At 34.9% G+C, this 21,092-nt stretch overlaps 4 protein-coding genes across 4 annotated transcripts; 2 read left to right on the top strand and 2 right to left on the bottom strand.

Moving 5' to 3' along the window:
- Window positions 1-13: 13 nt before the first annotated feature.
- Window positions 14-3,505, top strand: LOC144427119 (TELO2-interacting protein 2-like). Its single transcript, XM_078115803.1, has 7 exons — window positions 14-924; window positions 1,397-1,600; window positions 1,676-1,897; window positions 2,426-2,596; window positions 2,803-2,974; window positions 3,058-3,232; window positions 3,312-3,505. The coding sequence occupies exons 1-6, from the start codon at window positions 410-412 to the stop codon at window positions 3,145-3,147; spliced, it is 1,374 nt and encodes a 457-aa protein (XP_077971929.1). The 5' UTR covers window positions 14-409; the 3' UTR covers window positions 3,148-3,232; window positions 3,312-3,505.
- Window positions 3,007-5,794, bottom strand: LOC144427122 (protein MAK16 homolog). Its single transcript, XM_078115809.1, has 8 exons — window positions 5,654-5,794; window positions 5,516-5,565; window positions 5,310-5,428; window positions 5,016-5,232; window positions 4,270-4,324; window positions 4,019-4,192; window positions 3,895-3,942; window positions 3,007-3,372 (listed from the first exon to the last, which is right to left on the bottom strand). Exons 1-8 carry the CDS (start codon window positions 5,666-5,668, stop codon window positions 3,226-3,228), a joined length of 825 nt encoding a protein of 274 aa, XP_077971935.1. The 5' UTR covers window positions 5,669-5,794; the 3' UTR covers window positions 3,007-3,225.
- A 202-nt stretch (window positions 5,795-5,996) lies between these two features.
- Window positions 5,997-17,378, top strand: LOC144427118 (transcription initiation factor TFIID subunit 5-like). The gene is made up of 12 exons (XM_078115802.1): window positions 5,997-6,342; window positions 7,239-7,350; window positions 8,341-8,487; window positions 9,007-9,169; window positions 9,663-9,809; window positions 11,013-11,213; window positions 11,865-12,033; window positions 12,502-12,649; window positions 13,173-13,435; window positions 14,308-14,441; window positions 14,955-15,132; window positions 16,154-17,378. The coding sequence occupies exons 1-12, from the start codon at window positions 6,138-6,140 to the stop codon at window positions 16,372-16,374; spliced, it is 2,088 nt and encodes a 695-aa protein (XP_077971928.1). The 5' UTR covers window positions 5,997-6,137; the 3' UTR covers window positions 16,375-17,378.
- A 1,135-nt stretch (window positions 17,379-18,513) lies between these two features.
- On the bottom strand, window positions 18,514-21,085 carry LOC144427247 (armadillo repeat-containing protein 8-like). The gene has a single exon (XM_078116128.1). The coding sequence runs from the start codon at window positions 21,083-21,085 to the stop codon at window positions 18,986-18,988; it is 2,100 nt and encodes a 699-aa protein (XP_077972254.1). The 3' UTR covers window positions 18,514-18,985.
- Window positions 21,086-21,092: the final 7 nt, after the last annotated feature.

Below are 21,092 nucleotides of genomic sequence, written 5' to 3'. Positions count from 1 at the left end.
CGTCGCAGTGCAAGCCGGGATAACACGAGACGCCGATGATAAACGAACAAACAAAATTGAATATGACTACACTATGCGGAATGGTATACACTTTATTGGATATCAAAGCGCATAAAAACGATACACCAGCAACCTATGGTAGTATCGAATACGGTTTCTGGATTCAAACAGCAATGCAATTTCCCATTGCAAACAAAGAATAAATAGCACACATTTGTACAAGATTAATCATGTATGTAATGAGAATCAGATCGTAAAACATCTTTATTTTGGTGGTATATTATTAGGTGACTTATCCTCGTATTGGTAAGCTGTTATCTTTGAGAAAATACTGAAACATTATGCTTTTTGGCTTTGCATAACCAATAATATATTTATACTCTGTTAGTGAAATATAATTTATAAGTTGATGGATTTGGCAAGGTTGTCAGAGAAATTGGGGCAATGTGTGTCCAACAATGAAAAGATCCATCAGATAAAAGAATTTCTGAAACCAGAACTAAGCTACATCCTATATGATGCACAAAAACTTTCGGATATTGTTGATCGACTTGTAGGAAGTCTCTCCATCTCACCTCAGCATCATGTAAAAGGTGCTCTTGAAGAGAAAAACTCCAAAGCATGTACTCTTGCTTGTTTGGTATGTCATGTCCTAAATGGAATTACGAAGGAATTGGAAACGTGCGATCAAGATTATAGAACTGAAGTATTTTCCAGATGTTTCTTTCATTACATAAAACTTTGTGCTCAAACACAACAAGAAGTGAACTATTGGTGCGACCGGCACACTGAATCATGTGGAAATCAAACAATATCGAGTTTTATAAATATTGGCGGATATCGAAGCGTGGGAGACGCCCTGGAAGATAGGAGCAATGAAATTTTTAAAAGCAGATTGAAAAAGCAAGTTTCCTTGCTAAACAGGTTGGCATAAATAGCTCAGAAATTGAATCAATATTAAATGATGAGTGGATGCAAATGTTGTTCAACTAATTACTCGACTTGATCTACTTCATTTTCCGTAATTTTATATTAAAAGCTAGGAATATGAAGTGATCTTTACAGATACTATTATAAGATTTTGATGACTACTATATACTACACCAATTAGACTTCATTTTATGTGGTGTTTCATGCAGAACATCATTAAATTTCACATTAAATAGCTCAGAAATTGAATCAATATTAAATGATGAGTGGATGCAAATGTTGTTCAACTAATTACTCGACTTGATCTACTTCATTCTCCGCAATTTTATATTAAAAGCTAGGAATATGAAGTGATCTTTACAGATACTATTATAAGATTTTGATGACTACTATATACTACACCAATTAGACTTCATTTTATGTGGTGTTTCATGCAGAACATCATTAAATTTCACATTTTTTGAAGGGAACAATGGAAAGAGTCCACTGCTGCCAAATCACTCTTCATTTATCTTCTGCTGAGGGCAAATGGAGACATTCTAACAGAAAATCTTGACATGTTCATTCCATTCACATTACTGATGGTAGATGATTTTGTTCCGAAAAACACAATAATGGGACTAAAGTGTATGAAGCACATTTTACATGAAGTCCCCCCAGCTGAAATAAGGTGGGTAAGATACAGACGGAAATAGCCAATGCTTAGAATATATAAGTTAACGACTACTGCGTTGAAATCATTCAGGTTCAGAGGGAGAGCAGAAGTGATTCATGATGCCTTGGTGAAAAAGTTGTATACCAGAGATTCTGACGTCTCCAAAGTTCTGATTTCGTGTATTATGCAATCTCTGGATTGCTTAGAATCTGAAATGATGCGGAAGCGTGGATGCAGTATTCCAAGGCATGATGAGTGCTTTGAAATTGTTCTGAATAACTTTCATTTGTCGAGTGACAATTTAGTGAAAAGGTGAATTATATTTGATTTACGAAATAAAACCATTGATAAGGATGAATTTTTAATAAACATTTAGTCCTCAATTACATTATGATTAGATCATGGGTGAAATTATTGCTAAATAAAAATAACATAATTTCTTTCCACAAAATATCAAGTATATTTATGAGCTTTCGTTAGTTAGATCACAGTCTAACTTCTTCAGATAACACAAGATATTGCTTCGTGGAAGAAGATTAAGTTATTTTTATTTATCTTCATAATACTATCTCAGTCACGCATCCTGGTACAGATCCGTAATAGAAAGTAAACAAGAAGAAAGTACCTGCAGTTAAATACCCTAGTACACCTGAAATTATTGGGTTGACAAAAAATTAGAATTTTCATCTCTTTTGAAAGTTCTAGTAACAGGGAAAGTCACTTCTCAAACTTTATATGCCAAATATTTTTAGCTTTTAGCATTGGATGATATTTGTTGTCTGCATCTATTAAACAGCTACGGCTGACCTGGTAATTCGAAACATCTTCTGTACCTTCCAGAGTTTATTCCTCTGCACTGCCTTTCTTTGTATCAAGAATGGGAATTCAAAGTATTGGTCATATTAAGAAAATTATAATTGTTCTGGATTACGGAATAGAAAGTACCGATATTCAAACAATGTTGAGCTGCATTGACGTAATTTCAAAAATGGTTGATGCCGCATGGCCAAGGTGAGTGAAGTCTTACTGATCGAATATCATAGGACTACATTTACCTGCTTGCAAGTATATGAAAGAGAATGTAGGGGGAGAATGTATGCTATTTAAACGCAAGATTAAAATCAATTATTATTCTGCTATATTGATGATAGGTATATTCAAAAACTATCCTGTACTACTAGTCTTTATCATTCTAATACAATTTGTCATTCTCTTAGACTAGAACATCACTGTGAAGCAATGTTAAGATTTCTAATAAGAGCACTTTATAACCTGGAAAATGATGATTGGAGGTGGAAAGGATGCAATGAAAATGGGAAAAAGAAAATCGTGAATGCCATCATTGACACAACGATGAAACTTTCAATGCTTTCTAAAGAACTTATCCTGGTAGGTCCATGATTTCAGGATCAAATGAATCATAATTTCTCGCACTTTTTTTAATATACCATATTGATCATTTATGCAAACAGGAGACTGCACAGATGTTAGAAGCTGAAACAGATCTGGCGTTAAGTCAATATGGCAAAAAAATCCAACAACTGATTGCCACCTCTGCTTAGTCCAGTCTATATCGTGGAGATGGTATTTCATCACATTGGGAATAGTTGCACATTTTGAGCATTGTCATAATCCGTGTTTCAAAAAGTTAGTGCCTCTCTTTTAGTTTTACTTGTACTGGGTTCAGTTTCATATTCTATTTCTAAATGTTTTCTTTTCGATGCAGATTTTGTTTCCTTCTCGGTTTCCTCTTCAGACTCTCCTTCTGATGTCAGATCTTCAATATCCTGATGAAAGAATGATATCAAGAATCATGTCCATGAATTTTTGCTAATCTCAATCATATTCTAGCTTACTGTTAGCAATTTATTTTGGCATAAGCTAGAAAATTATTAGTGGAATATACATATACAACACTGATCCGAATTCTTGAACATCAAAGATAAATAGATTCGTGCAGTTACAAGCAACTTATAGACATTTTCATATACATATGCAAGACACTGATTATTTCATCATATAGTAGTATAGCATGTCAGAAACCATAAAGGTAGAATTACAGACAGGCAAGCATAAATTCAATTGAGGCCAACATGGCCTGACTTTTGGAAAGTTAGTGTATGTATTGAGTGGCTTTATTTCATCAAAAGATACGAAAATCTATAGAGCTAACTAACGCCAAAGCACATCTTTGCAACGCCGGGAAAGGCATATTTAGTCCTGAAAATTTAGGGTAGGTAGAAATTAAACGAAACTTCATGTATTCATTGTTACTGATTACAAAATAGACAGATATAAATAAATCTCACCTCTAGATCACTTTCATCCACTTCGTCATCAGCTACATATTCCACCTCCTGTGATGAAAATAACTCAAATTTAGATTACTCAGGAAATACCAGAGCAAAAGTTTCATTTTTGAACAAACATTACCGCCTGAGTTTCTTCCTCGTCTTCACTCTCAGACTCGGCTTCATCTTTTTGTAAAGCTCTATCAAATGCAGTGACTGATACATTATAAATATCTCCATACGTTCCTTGCTTTAATCTTTCCAATAATTCTTTTTCTATTGCATTCTCCAATTGTGCAGCAACTAACGCTTTTTGCTGAAAAGATGAAATAAAAATGATTAGTTTAACAGAATTTTTCTTGGTAAGTGAATTCAATAATAAATTAGTCATACTTCCCGCCTTGCTTCTCTTCGTTCTACTTTCCGACTCAAAGGCACTAATTTTTTCCTGAAAATATTAAAAACAGATTTATCCTTTAAAACACAAGTGCAGTTTCAAGTATTTTGTGGCGTCTAGAGCTGTCGCAAATCCATAGCCGCTATGACCAATAGCGCTACTGACTTTTTAGCTGCCACAAACCAATAGCAAGCTGCCGTGGATACGGCAGCAAATCGAATACCACCAATTTTGCTGCTGAACCACGGCATGTAAATGTTGGGTAAGTTGAAACGCTTTATTTATGAATACAGTTTTGATGTATTTGGGGTTAGGTTTAGGTTCAAGTAGTTATATTTCCGCATGATAAACTAAAATATTGTACATGACTTTGTAAATATACAGGTAATAGCGCCATAAAACCATGGCAAGAGACGCCGCAGTACATTCGTGGCAGGAGCTGCCATGAAGTGGTAAGAACTACGCTTCTTCAAACATGTATGATTTTTTTCTATTCAATATCATTAATACTCAATTCGGGCTGTTTACTTTAAGAGTGTTGACTTATTTCTATGGTAGATGATTGAAGAAGACTCGCTTAGGTTGAGTTTCCCCTAATATTGCCTGACCATCAAGCCCTCAATTTGACTGTTTGGTCAATAATTAAACTTCATGCGATGCAGTAACACTTATTAAATATATTATTTGATTTTGTAAAATATTGATTGGGAAATATTTATTGAGCTACAATAAATATACTTACTGCCTTCGTAAAGTTAACTTTCGAATTCTGATCAAATATTGATATATCTTTGTGAAGCGTTGTTTACACTTATGTCTTAAAAAGTACGGCCAATATACTAAATTTTCATCAATTTGTTCCAATGCTTTTTCATAGTTTCTTGATAGCTTTACTTTTTCCCATAATCTTCCAGGAAAAGCTGCTCTTTCAATTGTCTTCATATAAAGATAACAAACACCTAGAGTAACATTTTAAAATATTTATTATTACAACATAAGGCTATTATAGGAAATGTGAAAATACTACATTACAAACCTTTCTCTTCTTTTATAGTAGCATACTGGCTGTTAGCCAACGGGCATGAGCCCCTGTTGCAAAGTCCCGTCAAATTATATTCATTTTTACAAAATCTTTGTGTTTTTGATGTGATTGCTCTGAAAAAAGATATTATAAAATGAAGCTGTTCTGAACATACTGATGGAAATGAAGGGTGGTATTCATTAGACAGAAAACACACTTACTTTGCTTTATAGGAGCAAAATTGCTTGTTTCCAATGACATCCCAAATAACCTGTAAAAAACGTTCAATAGATTGTCATGTCGTAGATTGTAAGATTATTGAAGGCATTAGGGTGACTGAAGAAAAATAAATTACTTACATCGTCGTGTTGCATCTTCCACCAACGTCAACTCGATCAAAGTCTCACAAAATTGCAATCAAATCGAAGTTGTGGCGACCCACATTATAAATAATGATATACCCAACATGTGTTGACTAAGGCGTCATAATTTTATGCCACTGGTATCGTTTTAGCGTCTTTCATGATTTCAAAAATAAGGAAATTGCAGATAACATGATTTACATGCGCAAAATTTATTAAGTTTTTTTATTTAAAAAATACTAATTAATTTAAAAATCTTTCATTCTATTTTGATTTTTTTTTGTTACCTTGTTACCTTAAAATGCCTGTGACGCGATTACGGTGCCACAAAAGATAACCTCCGGTGTTTTGCGCTCTGATTCTGTATTTCGCGTTTGATGAATGAATAGCGTTGTTTAGGGTTTACAATCCGATTGGTTTATTGCTTCGTTTCTAGTTTGTATGGACAGCTATACGGGTTTGTATACAGAAAACGGATATAATGGAATCTGTATTTGCAAATGTGCCCGCGTTACCTGTTAAAATGGAAGTCACGGAATGCATTTCTACCACGAATGAAACTAAGGTTACTGAGACCCCAACAAATGAAAATCAGAAAACACTTTTAGCTGTTCTTCAGTTTTTGAAGAAAAATAACTTGGGAACAACGGCAGCTATGCTGGAAAAGGAGTCTTCAAAACTTACAGGTAACAAAATATGTAGATTATCGCTAGTAAAATGCTGAAATCCAATACCACTTGCTGGATATTTGAATAAGTATAAGTTTATTTCGACTCCATAATCAACATAACAAACGATAAAATAAATATTTGTAAAAAAGATGACATCACAAAAATGAGAAATTGCTAGACAATGCCTTAATTTTGTAAGATGTAATTTTCCATGCGATTTTTATTTTTTATTAAATAATCGTATTTGCTACGCCGACTTTATGCATTTGCACCCCCACAACTAATCGATCGACTAACGAAAAAGTAATGATTCTCTGCTGCCCACTGACGGCTCGTTGGAAAGCTTATTTAAAGAGCTTGCAATTGGCGATTAAAAATTTTTTTTAAAAGGGGTGGTCTGAGTCACAAACCGGATAGAAAAAAGGCATTTTTTTTTCTTGGGAGTTGAAAATTCAAACCGTGATAAAAAATAGAAATATTCGCTAAATCCTTTACTGTTACCGCTTCGTGGTTGGCAAACAATAGCATAATATTGCTGTAGCAATTTCGTGATCTAACTCAAAATACTTTGGTAGATGGAAGGGATAATATGTCTTCTATTACCATCCAAAAAACACCAAAATTTGCATAAATTTCAAAAACACTCCCTCGTTCCGCCGCAAATAAAATTCCCGTCGTAAACGAAAGCGAGATTTACCACTGCTTATGTTAATCTCGAAGATGACTTCTTATCAATAAACTAAAATCCGGAAAAACTAGACCAACAGTTTGCGACCGATTGCTAAATAAAACAGTGGAGTACATCAACGTACCCGCCGCAATCTAGCGACTTTTGTCGTTGGTACGTATACGTGCCTACCGCACGGAAAGGGTTAATAAATTTGATTTATTTAACTTTACTTGTTTTTCAGGTTCTGACGGACTTCCATCTGATAGCAAAAATTTTAGTACATCTGATGTTTCATCACTACTTTCCACTTATTCCAATCAAGCTGATCCTTCAAGTTACCAAGATAGTTATAGGTAAAATAATCAAAAAAAACATATAGGATATACTTATTTAGATTCTTAACTCTATACACCCAACTCGCTCCTCGTACTTGGGCTTCGTGTTGGAGAGCTTCGCATGAACCCGTTTATTTTGTGGTAATTTTATATTCTTAGAATTTATTCATATTGCAAGGTTGCCGTTGACAAGTAGATCGAATAGTCATTTCACGGTTATTCTGTCCCTTCCAAGCAAAGACATGACTGACTATATACAGATCTCTTATTTTGATTTTATTGTGCTTTTTCTGAGCGATTTGATTGATTGCTTGACTCGAGTCATTGACTAAACTTGAGTGGGTGTCAGGTGTTTCAATTTTTCAAAGTAAAGGAAAAAATGAATGCGTAAATTAGGAGCTTTGCAAGGGAATGGTGGCAATGCTGGCAACAATATGCGGCTCACGCTCGCACGGAAGATAACAACCAATCAAAGATTTGATTCTATGTCATTGTCATTTCAGAAATTGTGATAAATAATTTTTGATTTGGACTTTCATACTTATTCTTATTTACATACTTTTGATACTATTACTACTCTTTTTATTTGTTTCTTCTATTCATTTATTTTTTTTATCTTTTTAAGGTGTTGTAGACTCGATGCCGGATCATTCCGTCCTTCACAGCACTTGTCATTTCAATATTTATTTATGACAAATTTTTGTTCTTGATTGATTGTTTTTTGAAGTGACAAATAAAATAACTCGACTCTTACGAAAAAATAGAAGCATTACCACTCTGACAGCAATCTGCGGACATAAAATGTGTCATAAATAGCCAGATTGATGACAGTTGTAGATGACAGTTATTCCACTGTTTTGCAAATTCCTCCTAAGAAAAGCTTCTATTGCTTGGTTTTATTTTCGAATAAATTCAATATTGCATATTCAAAAATAATAATTTTGAATGTATTCGAAAGAGTGAATTATTTGTTATTGTCTATGAGATTCTATCCTCTTATATTTGTAGAATGTTAAAGCAGTTCATCGAATCAAATTTGGACTCACATAAATGGGAATTAGCTCAAGTATTATATCCAGTATTTGTTCATATGTATCTAGAACTCTTATACAATAATCATGCGGAAAAGGCAAAGTTATTTTTTCTACAATACAGGTGATTAAGCAAGTTGTATAGACGGTCAATCATGTTTATAGTAGATATGACCACTTTTTAATTTTTGATTCAATTGAAGTGAATGCAGTTTTTGATCCTAGAATACTTTTATAAAAATTGCTCAAATATAATGTGAACTTGGAGTGATACAATTTGTTTCAAGCTATTTTCCAGTTGATAAATTTTTTTGGGGGTCACTAAGATGTTAGGAGAAATGAACGTAGTAATTTAGAATTATTTCCTTTTCATAAATCACAATTAAATGCATTATTTTTGCAACTTCTCCACTTTACTCAGAAAGAGGCTGTGAAATAAAAATAAAGAATATGATAGAAGAATCTCTACTTCAAACATACAATAGAAAGATATATATTTCTTCCTGTGACTTAAAATACCAAGTTAATTAGAAACATGAAACACTTCAAGTCTGCACTGTTAGGAAATTCGACAAAGCAGAAGTTCTACAATTGAGAAATTTTTCTCGGGGTTAATTAAAAAATTCCTTTCCTTATTCTTTAGTGGAGAATTAGAAGATTTTCATGAAGAAGATTTAATCAAATTATCGACAATGACAAAGAAAGAACATATGGAAGGAAATGAGTTGATGAGGGTTTTTCACAGCAGCGAATTTGTTATCAAAATGTCTCGAGATTCGTTTCAAATGTTGAAAAGATATCTACAGGTATTTAAAATGAAATATTAGGAACTTTATGGGGACAATTGTTGTAAATATATCATATTTTTATATCATATTTTTCTATTTGAATCATCGTTAATTCTTCGTCAAGTATACCTTTGTTGGTGCCACTTTGGTATGTGATTAGGATCATGTTAAACCAGTGAGATCACAGACGAACATACCAAATTTGTGCCACTTTGGTTTGTGAATGAGATCACATTAGGCCAGTGAGATCGCATATTAAGGTGGTACCCCTTTGTTTTACTGGATATTTTATTAACTGACTCGGTCATAGATATATTTAAGCAATTAGAATCAAGTGGTGTGGTGTGTACAATGTTAGTCTTAATTTGCTGGAAATGCAGGTTAGAATCTTGGGTTCAAATCTCATGCCCAACACCAGGTTCGATGTGAAAATAGCACAAATATGTGACAAAAAAGTTTATTTATAAAATGGGAAAATATTTATTTATAAAATGGAAAAATATTTATTCAGGACAAAAATCTGCCAATGATTATGAACATTGTACAAGATCATATTTTTATCGATGTTTATGATGGACTTCCAAGAACCAAGAAACAAATCCATTCAACTGCTGGAGGAATGGGGGGAGAGGCAAAAAGAGAAGAAAATAAAATAAAGGTTTGGTTAATTACTTTGTCGCTTTGTCAATATCGATTAAATCAAATATTGTTATATGGATCTGGTGACTATGCAGATTGCCTATGTGAAACACACAGGTTCAAATCTGACGCAAATTGATGGACTGCCACATGATAATTCATATACACTGATATCGTGGTAGTTGAGCATAATTCATTCAGGTTTGGTGTTCGACTGCCGATTTGCCTGAGTACCGAAACTTTTTTTATCGTGAAACACAATGGTAATTATTTTAATTCATTCTCACACATTCCATAATATTAACAAAACGTGTACCTAAGGAACAATAATTATTTAAATATGTACATGATAAAGATTAAACATAATAAATATGAAAAAAATTTGGATATGGCACTTACGTTTGAGCAAGTTCCTGTGTGATCTATTGGATTCGTTTTTTGTGTATGATAATGTCATAAAAAATGACACATCTTGTGGTGGTTTCACTTTCACATTAATAGTGAAGGTTGCCATACCGGTAGTCTGCTGTGACAAATTGTATACCTGTACTACTTCGTTTTGGCCTTTGTGTCCATGTATTTGAGCATTGCTCTCATGTTGAATGGTCAGATGCGCGATTGAGGTGACGTCATCTCACTCGACTACGAACTCCGATGTTCAAGCAACGAATTTTCGTTTGATTTTTTACTAGAATTTTTTGGTTGACTACCGAATTGTTCGAGTATTGAGGAGTTCGACTTCTGAGATATCACTGTATCTGTAGTTCCGACTGCCTCCATCTTCATGTATGAAAATGCGTTTAACTTATGTAAAGTTGTATGAGTACTGCCCTTTGTCATTTTCTTTTCCATAAGAGTCACATTCACACCTTTATTCTCATTGAGGCATCCACCATTATGTAAAAAGCTAATTTTATGGAATAGCTTGCCCAACTTTGTGTACCCTGGTAGTTCCAATTCCTAATTTAAATCAATTTAGAACTAGGCCTCATGCCCACACCTCATTGTGTCGCTCTCTTGGGATAAATGTAAAATTCTATTGCATCTACCTTGTTAATTACATCTTTGTGGAAATAATATGTGAAAATAACACGTGGAAGAAATATGACTAGTGCTTGTTCAGAACAAGGCTGGAGTGGATTTTCATGAGTTGATGTATAATCAATTTTTGGCAAATGGAAATAGTTATCTTTCATCCGCTGCTGTAATGCAAATTTTCTAGGTTTTATACGGGCTGCTAAAAGAACCTGATATTGATATAACGCTTGATGACGATGATGAAATGGCAAGTGCTAATGATTCAGAACAAACAGAAGGTTCTTCTAAACCCAAGAAAAAGAAGAAAAGAGAAATCTTGTCGAGGAAAAATAAAGCTGATCCCAATGCTCCGGCTCTTACAAGAATACCTCTGCCTGAAATGAAGGTGCCTTGTAGTCCGCTGTAAATCTTTTATAGTAAATAAAAAATCTAGATAAGGTTGAAGCAAAAAAAGAGGCTGTTGCTAGATGTATATACAATTTCCTCTTACTATTTCAAAAGAATGCTTATGCCATCTACTAACTTCGTAAGATTCCTAGCGTTTTTATTTTGTTGGATCTGTTCATTTTAGTGACGTTTCAAATCAGGAAATTTGAAAAGTTTTATATCGCAATCAATATGTGCGATTTTTAACATACTATTTAACAGTGATTATTAAATAGTTCATTATATAAATTTTCTATGTGATGCTTTTTCATGCATCAAAAACACTCTGAAAAGGCTCTGTACAAGTAGTTATTACTATGATGCTACAACCTCAGAAATATTTCGGTTCTGCATAGCTTACCCAATTTATCACACCATGTATGAAAGAGACAGTGGGCAGTGGTTTCTGAACTGAGATCTTAACATACTGTGACGTTAGTAATGCCAATAGGTTGACATTGTCACATGACTAACAATGGCATCTAGTTATTGATGCAGCAATATGCTTTGATGTACAATAATTACGACATACGTAACTTAATTTAAAAAAATAAATGGGTCTTGGGTCTGCTAACTCATCAACTCAATTATATACATCTTTCACATTCAGGATGCTGATAAGTTGGAGAAAATATCTGCCATTAAAGAAAGCTTGAAACGTGTGCGGCTTGGCGGACCTGATCTTGTTGTACCGTCAATATGTTGTTATACATTCACAAACGCTTTCAGTGGTGTAACTGCAATCAACATCAGTGATGATTCTTCTTTGTTAGCTGCGGGTGAGTTTCTTTCATTGCTTAGACAATAGTGTAATGCTTAGACTAAAAGTCAAATGTCATAGACATAAGTCATAGAAAAGTTCTTGTGAATTAAAATACAACGATGTCTTTTTTAATCTTTAGTATTAAAAATTTTTAAAGAGTAGTTTTGAAGAAAAAAATACAAACTGTTATTGCTTTTGTTTTGTAATAAATACAAAGAATTGAGATAATAGTGAAATATGTAAATGTCATTTAATATTTAAAAATTAACAATACCTCGTCTGTCTCATAAATGATGTCACAATATATGTATGCCGCAAACTGCGCTTATCCAATATTTGCTATAGGATAAATTATGAAAAAATGGATCGGAAACTGCATGCAGACCTTAACATAATTCCCAACATGCAATGTGGTCCAGAATTCTTACGAGCTCCACACCCTTGTCTTGGACTTCATCTTGTAATCGGTCAATTTTTTACTCAGGATTTCAAGATTCATATATTCGAGTATGGAGTCTAACTCCACACAGTTTGAGAAATATAAAAGTAGCATCAGAACTTTCAGCATTGGATAAAGAATCCGATGATATATTAGATAGAATGATGGATGATAAAACTGCATCTGATTGCAGGTGCGGTTACCATAATTTTAGTAAATTAAGGTTTTGATAAGCCGTTAATATTTTGTATGGTAATTCTTATACTTTCACTCTGGGGTGTGGCGCATCGTGCTAAGCATTTGGAATACTTCACCACCGTACTTCTGATTACCCGGTGTGGGTTCGCATGTTCGAATCTCATGCAAGGATAGTTATGTATGAGAGGATTGCTGGACTCTTGTCGCCACAGGGTCGTTCACGTTACTGCTGGTTGGTTACGGCTCCTTCCACCATCTGCTCCATGCTCCCGATAACTAATCTGGATAAGTAATCCCATACCTGACTTGGACTGGTAACAAGTCGAGAAATATGTAAATCCTTCTCCTTCTGAATTTAACATTTGAAGCCAAGATAGCTAAAGTTTGAGTCTGACTTTGGCCAAGAATGATATTTAGTGCAGTTAGACTCTAACTAAGACCAACTAATCATTTTTAGGTGTGATCAATATATTGAGTATGTTTACGTAAACCCTATTTTCGTTCTGTATTATTTTCAGGACATTGTTGGGGCATACTGGTGTGGTTTACGCAGTCGGTTTCAGTCCTTGTCGAGAATATTTGATTTCATCGTCAGAAGACGCTACGGTTCGGTTATGGAGTCTTCTGACATGGACCAATCTTGTTGTATATAAGGGCCATGTTTGGTCAGTATGGGGAGCAGTTTTTGGTCCACATGGACACTATTTTGCTTCAGCTGGTCAAGATAGAGTCGCAAGACTGTGGTCAACCGACCATCACCAACCTCTCAGAATATTTGCAGGTGAAAAAATTATGGTAAAGTGTTACTAGAGTGGATGGTCATGTCGAAATGGTTTGATATTCTTTGGGATTTCAAGTTGTACGAGCTTATGGCGTTTTTCTTGCATAGGGATAGCCTTATATTGATTATAGCCTACAGCTGTTCCAAGAGACTCAGACATGAAGGTATTGATCTCTGAGCGAAGTTACGGGTGGTGAATAAAGTTTAATTATAGTGTAGAATTGATCGTTAGTAATTACTGATTGACACGGAACTTGGAATGGTTCATATCAATACAATCACGAAAACAGATATGAAGTAGTAAATTTCACATGAGCAGATGTTCCTAGAAAAAATATCAGATGTGAAATTTCTTTGTCTGGTAACAATAACGTAGGGCTACGTTGCCCAATGGGGGCAAATTTTTCTGTATAACGACGTAATAAGACTGTTATTCGAGCCTTTTCCTCCGAACGAAGTCAGATAAACGTAGCCACTGATACCTAACAATATCTAAAAGAATCGCTCTACAGACTTACTTTGCTGTAGGCATATAAGCGCCCGTTTTTATCTATCTTGTTTGGTTCATTTGGCGACAGGATTATTGATTGCAAGCCAGGAAACGTCCAGTTTCCAGTAAATCGTTCAAGAACAGAGCTTGTATGAAAAATTGAGAAAAAAAATTTTGAAAATTCTTTTTTTTTGTACGGGTAGGCATAGCCTCTCAGACCACCCTGACTTCGCCTATGTCTGGACAGTACACTGACAATGAATGGGTGAGAGCTCACAGCCAGCAGAAAACTTAGGGTTAAACTTAGTTAATTTATAACTATTCCAGTGGAAACCATACTTTTTGATTGAATTTATATTTTTTGGTTCTTTGTTTCCTACAGGTCATCTGAGCGATGTAGAATGTGTACTGATTCATCCTAATTCAAATTATACAGCGACTGGGTCTAGCGATAGATCTGTTCGAGTCTGGGACAATTTGAACGGAAATTGTGTTCGTGTCTACACTGGACATAAAGTAGGTTTAACCTGGCCTATTTTATGTTTTTTTTAGATTGGTTGGATCATTTATGGTAGAAAAGCTTTAGTTTAGGTAGGTTTGAGGTGAAAATTTGATGTCTTATTGCATACTCATAATATACATTTACAGATTTTGTTTACATATGATAGCAATTTCACATTTATCCCGGGGTAGTGGAAAACCGATGAGACATGTAAATCCTAGGGTGGGATTTTCATATTTACCTCAGGGGGAGAGGAGGGCCGATAGAATGACCGGGTTACCAGCCCATGTCGTATATGGAGATTGTCAACCAGTTACTTGTCCCTATTCAATATTTTTGCAAATGGTTAAGTGTATGAATCCACTGATATATATTATTATTAAAAAAAAATATTTATGGTGCAGAATGATTCCTGAAAATTTTACGCCACATGTAATTTATATTATTTTAAATATGTGCTTATAAGACAACTGTTCTTTGCAATCATTGAATATGGACCGCCAAAATCACTTTTTATTTTTTTTTAGGGTAACATAATGTGCTTGGCCTGGAGTCCTGATGGGAAATATTTGGCATCTGGAGGTTCTGACAATCAAGTATTAGTATGGGATATCCCAAATAAAGTTTTGATTGCGGAATTTACTGAACACACAAGCATGGTTTGTGCTATATGCTTCAGTAGAGATGGTGAAGTATTAGCATCAGGTGAGTGCTTTGATTTTGCATTATTAACAATGCCTAGGTAAAGTTGGGAGAAAATGATCAAACTTTCCCTGAGAATATACATATATGTTTGCATCGATGACTGCTGTCTTACGTTTATTAAAGATGACCAAACCTCACTTAACCCTTTCCATGCGATTTTTATTTTTTATTAAATAATCGTATTTGGTACGCCGATTTTATGCATTTGGAACCCCAAAAATAATCGATCGACTAACGAAAAACTAATGATCCTCTGCTGCCCACTGACGGCTTAAAAAGTGGTGGTCTGAGTCACAAACCTGATAGAAAAAAGGCATTTTTTTTCTTGGGAGTTGAAACTTCAAACCTCGCTAAATCCTTTACTGTTAGCGCTTCTAGTTGGCAAACAATAGCGTAATATTGCTGTAGCAATTTCGTGATCTAACTCAAAATACTTTGGTAGATGGAATGGATAATATGTCTTCTATTACCACCCAAAAAACACCGAAATTTGCATAAATTTTAAAAACACTTCCTCGATCCGCCGCAAATAAAATTCCCGTCGTAAACGAAAGCGAGATTTACCGTCGCTTATGTTAATCTCGAAGAAGACTTCTTATCAATAAACTAAAACCCGGAAAACTAGACCAACAGTTTGTGACCGATTGCTAAATAAAACAGTGGAGTACATCAACGTACCCGCCGCAATCTAGCGACTTTTGTCGTGGGTACGTATACGTGCCCACCGCACGGAAAGGGTTAACACAGTATCTGCAGGTGGTGTGGAAATATATTTCAGAAACTGCGTATATTTTTTCAACATAACCGTCTTTCAAAATGATATTTCGGCGTTTGATTTGTAATGATAGTTTTTTTTTTATACTATTCCCGGACAAGAGGGAAAACAACGAGAAATATATGGATAAATAACAATCTGCAGTCAACTTTTGTCCAGGATATGGGAAAACATAGTGTATTTCTAATGTAATGTCACCAAAATGACTCGTCTAAAACTATTTTCTGTTATTTAAACTTGTTTCAGCTGGAACAGATAATACAGTAAAGATCTGGGATATTCAGAAAGCAATTTCTGATATTGATACTTATGACATCAACTTAAGCCATGGTCATGTCACACTACCAGAGACCACAAACTACCTTCTTGCTTCCGTAACCACAAAATCAACACCTCTTTTACATCTTCATTTTACGAGAAGAAACCTGCTACTTGCAGTCGGTATCTACACACCAACTGTGACATGAGCTATGCTGGACCGCGTTGGCGACTGAAAATTAGCTGCAGATCTCGTTGTTGGATTGTGTCTAAGTCAAGTTTGAGAACATGCCAACCATCTGACTTTTGCTAGAATCGATAATATCACTCCAGATAGGTTTTATCTGTCATTAATACCAGTGCTATAATAGAGTTAGAGCACAGGTTCTCATTGTGTTCCATACAATGCACAAGGGCACCATGGGAGAAACCTAAGGCTCCGCGAGCTATTCGTTTACCTTTTAAAATACTGACTTGGTTTATTTTGTAACTGTTGAAAGAGTCAATAACGGCATTAATAAAATTTGACAATGGTAGAGTCAAAATGTGGCGGTGATTCAAATATGACATTATCTATAAGCTCCAACAGATAATGCCATATTTCCATTTATTTATTGTGGGGCTCTGTTAATAAGTCAACCTCTTCATGGACACCAAAAGATCCCTTTTAGAGAATAGCATGTTTCAATTTGGTTCGGAGTCGTAAATATACTGCTTAATAAGTCAAATCTTCCTACTAAGAGTCAAAAACTTCATTAATTGCTTTAACAATCTATCGAAGAAGGCTTACATAGGTTTTCTCAGATTTAAAGCCGGAGTTCCCTGTCAAAATTCATCTCAATCGAGAGTTGATTCCAAACAGTGAGACTACTGTTAATTATCTCGGACTCAACAACCCTGTTTAAACACGCACAGCGAATTGTTTGCATGTTTTGAACTTACAATCTGTTATATGCAACAGCCTGATTCGACCGAAACAGACCTTTCGTTTGCTTGAATTGTGAGTTTGACATATTGAGCAGTTCGATACTGAAGACTCTTGTTCCAATTGTTTCCGTCGTTCAGTCTACATACCATGAATTATAAAGCGTATTCACCTTACTTCAGATGCAGAGCTGATGGATTTTAAAGAAATGGATCACATTATTTGGTAATATTTAACTGTGTTAATGGCATACTCTAGTGGTTTGCAAATAAATGCGAAAGTACGATATATATAGTGGTATTGACTTTGTGAGAGTACTGAAATTGAAATTGTCTGGTTTTGTTTAAGGTGTCAATAAGAGCTATCCACATGTTCAAAAGAAAAACTTTTGGGTTTGTTTGTCCAGAACATATAAAAATATGGTCTCTAAGATTGAAACTTATAATTACAAGACAATGTTCTGTCGCAACCAATTTCGAAAAACGATTTGGAACTAGAGATATGTACACTGGTGCGTATCTAATCTATAAACTTTGAGGGTCTATATCACGGGCTACAAACAGTGACAATCGATCTTGCTGCTAGTGCCCTCGCATTTACCAGTATCATACTATGGCACAAACATGTGACTAAACTCTAGAACAGATGGCGTGATATAATAAAAGGGGTAGAAATTATAATGCGTACCAGTAATATTGCCTGTGGACACACACCCAATGATTAGCAGGATGGAACAAGCTACACTGACAATGCATGTGTAGTAAGTACTTAGTTTCAACACTAACCACCTTGGCCAGTAGAAATATGCCAAATTCGGATATTTCAGACAAAGGAAATGTATTTTAGGGTTATATTGAGCGTATCATCACTCTAATACAGTCATAATCTCCTTGCTTTACATGCAGAGTTGAAAATATAGAATGCACACAACCTACACAAAAAAATTTTCTTGCCTTGCTCACAGTTTAATCTGGGAAAGCAAACCACAAAAAATCAATAATGTCACACAAATCTACTTAGACATGTTATTGGAATCTGTATGAACCTGTCTCACCGCAAATCAATAATCATTCTTGCAATCTTATTTGACTAAACTTCCTGGTATTAGAGTATATCCTTTGTTAGTTCACCTTAATAACAGATGATTGCATCAGCCCTGTGAATACAGCACATTATAATTGGAGGGAATTACCAAGCGAAAAGTATTACGCATTCTAGAAATAAAACTCACTCTGTGAATACCACAAGGACTTACCATGTATGTGCTGAGTTTACCACCAGATAATAAATAACCGAAGCAAGGATGATTATCAATGAAAAACTTCTTCCATTGAATAAACCTTATACCTAGTCAATGGAATGACATAAGCGACACCACTGCTTTAGTACTTTTAGAGATTTAATATTATAATAAAAGATAAATATACTTAAATTTTCCATCTAGGTATGATTATAGGGAAATAGATATCGATAATTTGGTATATATAAATAATGGTATACTTCATTTTATCGAAGCTATTTGCCTTGTCAAGAACTAGTTTTGTGTACTAAGTAACAAACTGTACTGTCATGAACTTGAATACCAGAAACTTGTGTGCCATTTCTATTTTGTTATAATGAAAGAACAACAATTCCAAAGTAAGAAAAAATATATCAAAAAGGTTTGAAACTTTCATTCGTGCATAAAAATTTTTTGTTCAAACGTCAATGACCAGCCGTCAAGGGACTAGTCTGTTGAACTCAAACCATGTCATAGGCTGTTTTCAAAAAGATTGCAGTTAAGTTACCGGTACTTCAAAAACTTATAAGCCTTCTATATATCAATAGCTGATTGTCAAGACTCTGGTCAATCAGTTGATTTATAATAAAAGAAACAGTACATTTGTTACCAAAAATTATTTTGTATTCTGAAACTGCTGAAGTACTTTATCCACTTTATCATAAAGAACAGTATCGTTAGTGGTTTGTAGATGTTGTAAGCTGTTCACTGCTCCCAACTCTATCATTACGGCCTGACGTTCCACACAGCCTGTATTCATTCTAACAAAATTGTATATAAATGATACTGAAGCCATTTGCAGATTAAGGTCAAAATGCATCAAATAGCTAACAACTTGCTGCAAAAGTTCCGTTTCATTCTCGAGAAAGGTCTTTACTGTTGACCCTCCATCCCCACCCGCCACACCTGCGAGTATGCACACTATATGGGCACGTATGCACTCGTACTCTGAATGTAAGCCAGGATGGCCAGTTCCAGCATCAGAGAATGCAGTTAAAACGTGTTTACAAGCTTGTATGATATTTACGCCATATAATGGCATTATTTTATCTTGATCCGAGCTGAGTATGTTACGCAGGAGTCCCAAAGTACGTATAATAACATCACGATCACTGTCTTGTAACAATTGCAATATCTGTTCAAAGCTGATCGCTTCAAGTATCTCTAATTTTAATGCTAATTCAGCATGGAACGACATATTCATAAAGATCCAAATAGCGTTCAGTCTTAAATCCTCCACATTTAACCATTCAGTTATGGTTTTTATCAATCCAGCTGCTTTCAAGTCCATTTTGCAGGGTGAAATGTCAAGCATTAGGTTGCACAATACACTGCTGATGATCTTTGTTTCATTAATATCTTGTGCAAAGTCCTGCATCAATTTTAATAATGATTTCCAAATACCTACGTCCTGAAAAGTTGTACGAAGTAGATGTACGGAGCGAGATAAACTTAAAAGGCATTTTAATGCAGCCGAGCGAACTAATGCACAAGGATCGATTAGAGATTCTGAAATGTGTTTTACCAGCAGCTCTGTGGCAACTTGTTTTCGGATATCTTCGTCATTTGAAAGAAGTGAGGCGTACGCTAAAAATCCTGCTCTGTGTAACTGTTTTCCATGTTTTAAAGCGTGCTTGAAGAATTTTATATTGTGTTCGTTCTTTGTTAAGCTTACTGAAGGATATTTAAAATAAGCTTCTAATTTGTGAGGAAACTGTTCACAGATATAAGCAAGTCTTTGCAAAGGTGGATCAACTTCGATCAAATACGCAAGAGTTTCGGCACTGCAAATGCGCTGATCAGGGTCCGATTCCATATCACACATTCTAACCAAACGTGTCAGCACTTTTCTGACAATAACATGATCCCATGAATCTGCAGTTAAAACCCGCATTCGAAACATGAAAGTCAGACATTTTGCAGCACGCATTTGAATATCCGCAGGTTGACTTTCATTAAGTAGTCTTATCACAATTTCCATAAGAGGTTTGTCCTTTATTTTTGACATGGCACATTGCTTACAGGCTTCTTTGTTTTTGTAACATAGAGCAGCTAGCGTATCCAAGGCCTTCACCTTAACCCTTCGAATGGGTGAAACCAATAAATCACCAAGTAAATTTATAATATCAAGTTTGATCAAAAGATCTTTATGGTTTTGTGCAATACAAGAATGAGCAATAATCTCGCATGTACATTCTTGTGTACAACTGGAACGATTGATATTTTCTAACAATTTTGGAATTATTTCAGAAGGGTTGATGTATAACAATTCAGTAGTTCTTTCAGTAGAAGTTATGATAGTCCGTAAACATCTAACAGTGGCTTCGTACAATTGCAAATCGTTTGTAGTAAGATGGCTACATAGAGTTTCCAAAACACGGTGATCTAATAAATGCTTTAAATTTGCATCAACTCCTTTTGCAAGACTGCCAAGTACAATTGCAGATTGTATTTTCAATTCCATCGAAGTGTTACTGTCCTCAATTAAGAAGACCAATCTGGGAACGACTCCTAGTACAATAAAATTCGTTTTTTGCTTTTTGTTTCCAATAACTAAGTTTTTGATTTCTTTTATGCCTTCAAATACTATACTCTCATCAGTATCAAATATTTTTCCAACGTAGGGCTGATACATTGTTGTTATCTCGGAGAGCACACCTTGAACCGCAACCGGGAAAACCTCGCTCATGTCATGTTGGTCAACTTCCATGCTCATTTTTCAA

Source organism: Styela clava, chromosome 9 (genome assembly GCF_964204865.1).
Source record: "Styela clava chromosome 9, kaStyClav1.hap1.2, whole genome shotgun sequence".
Classification (NCBI taxonomy): domain Eukaryota; kingdom Metazoa; phylum Chordata; class Ascidiacea; order Stolidobranchia; family Styelidae; genus Styela; species Styela clava.
The sequence above is the reverse complement of the archived record's forward strand: the minus strand, read 5'-3'. Positions and strand labels throughout refer to the sequence as shown.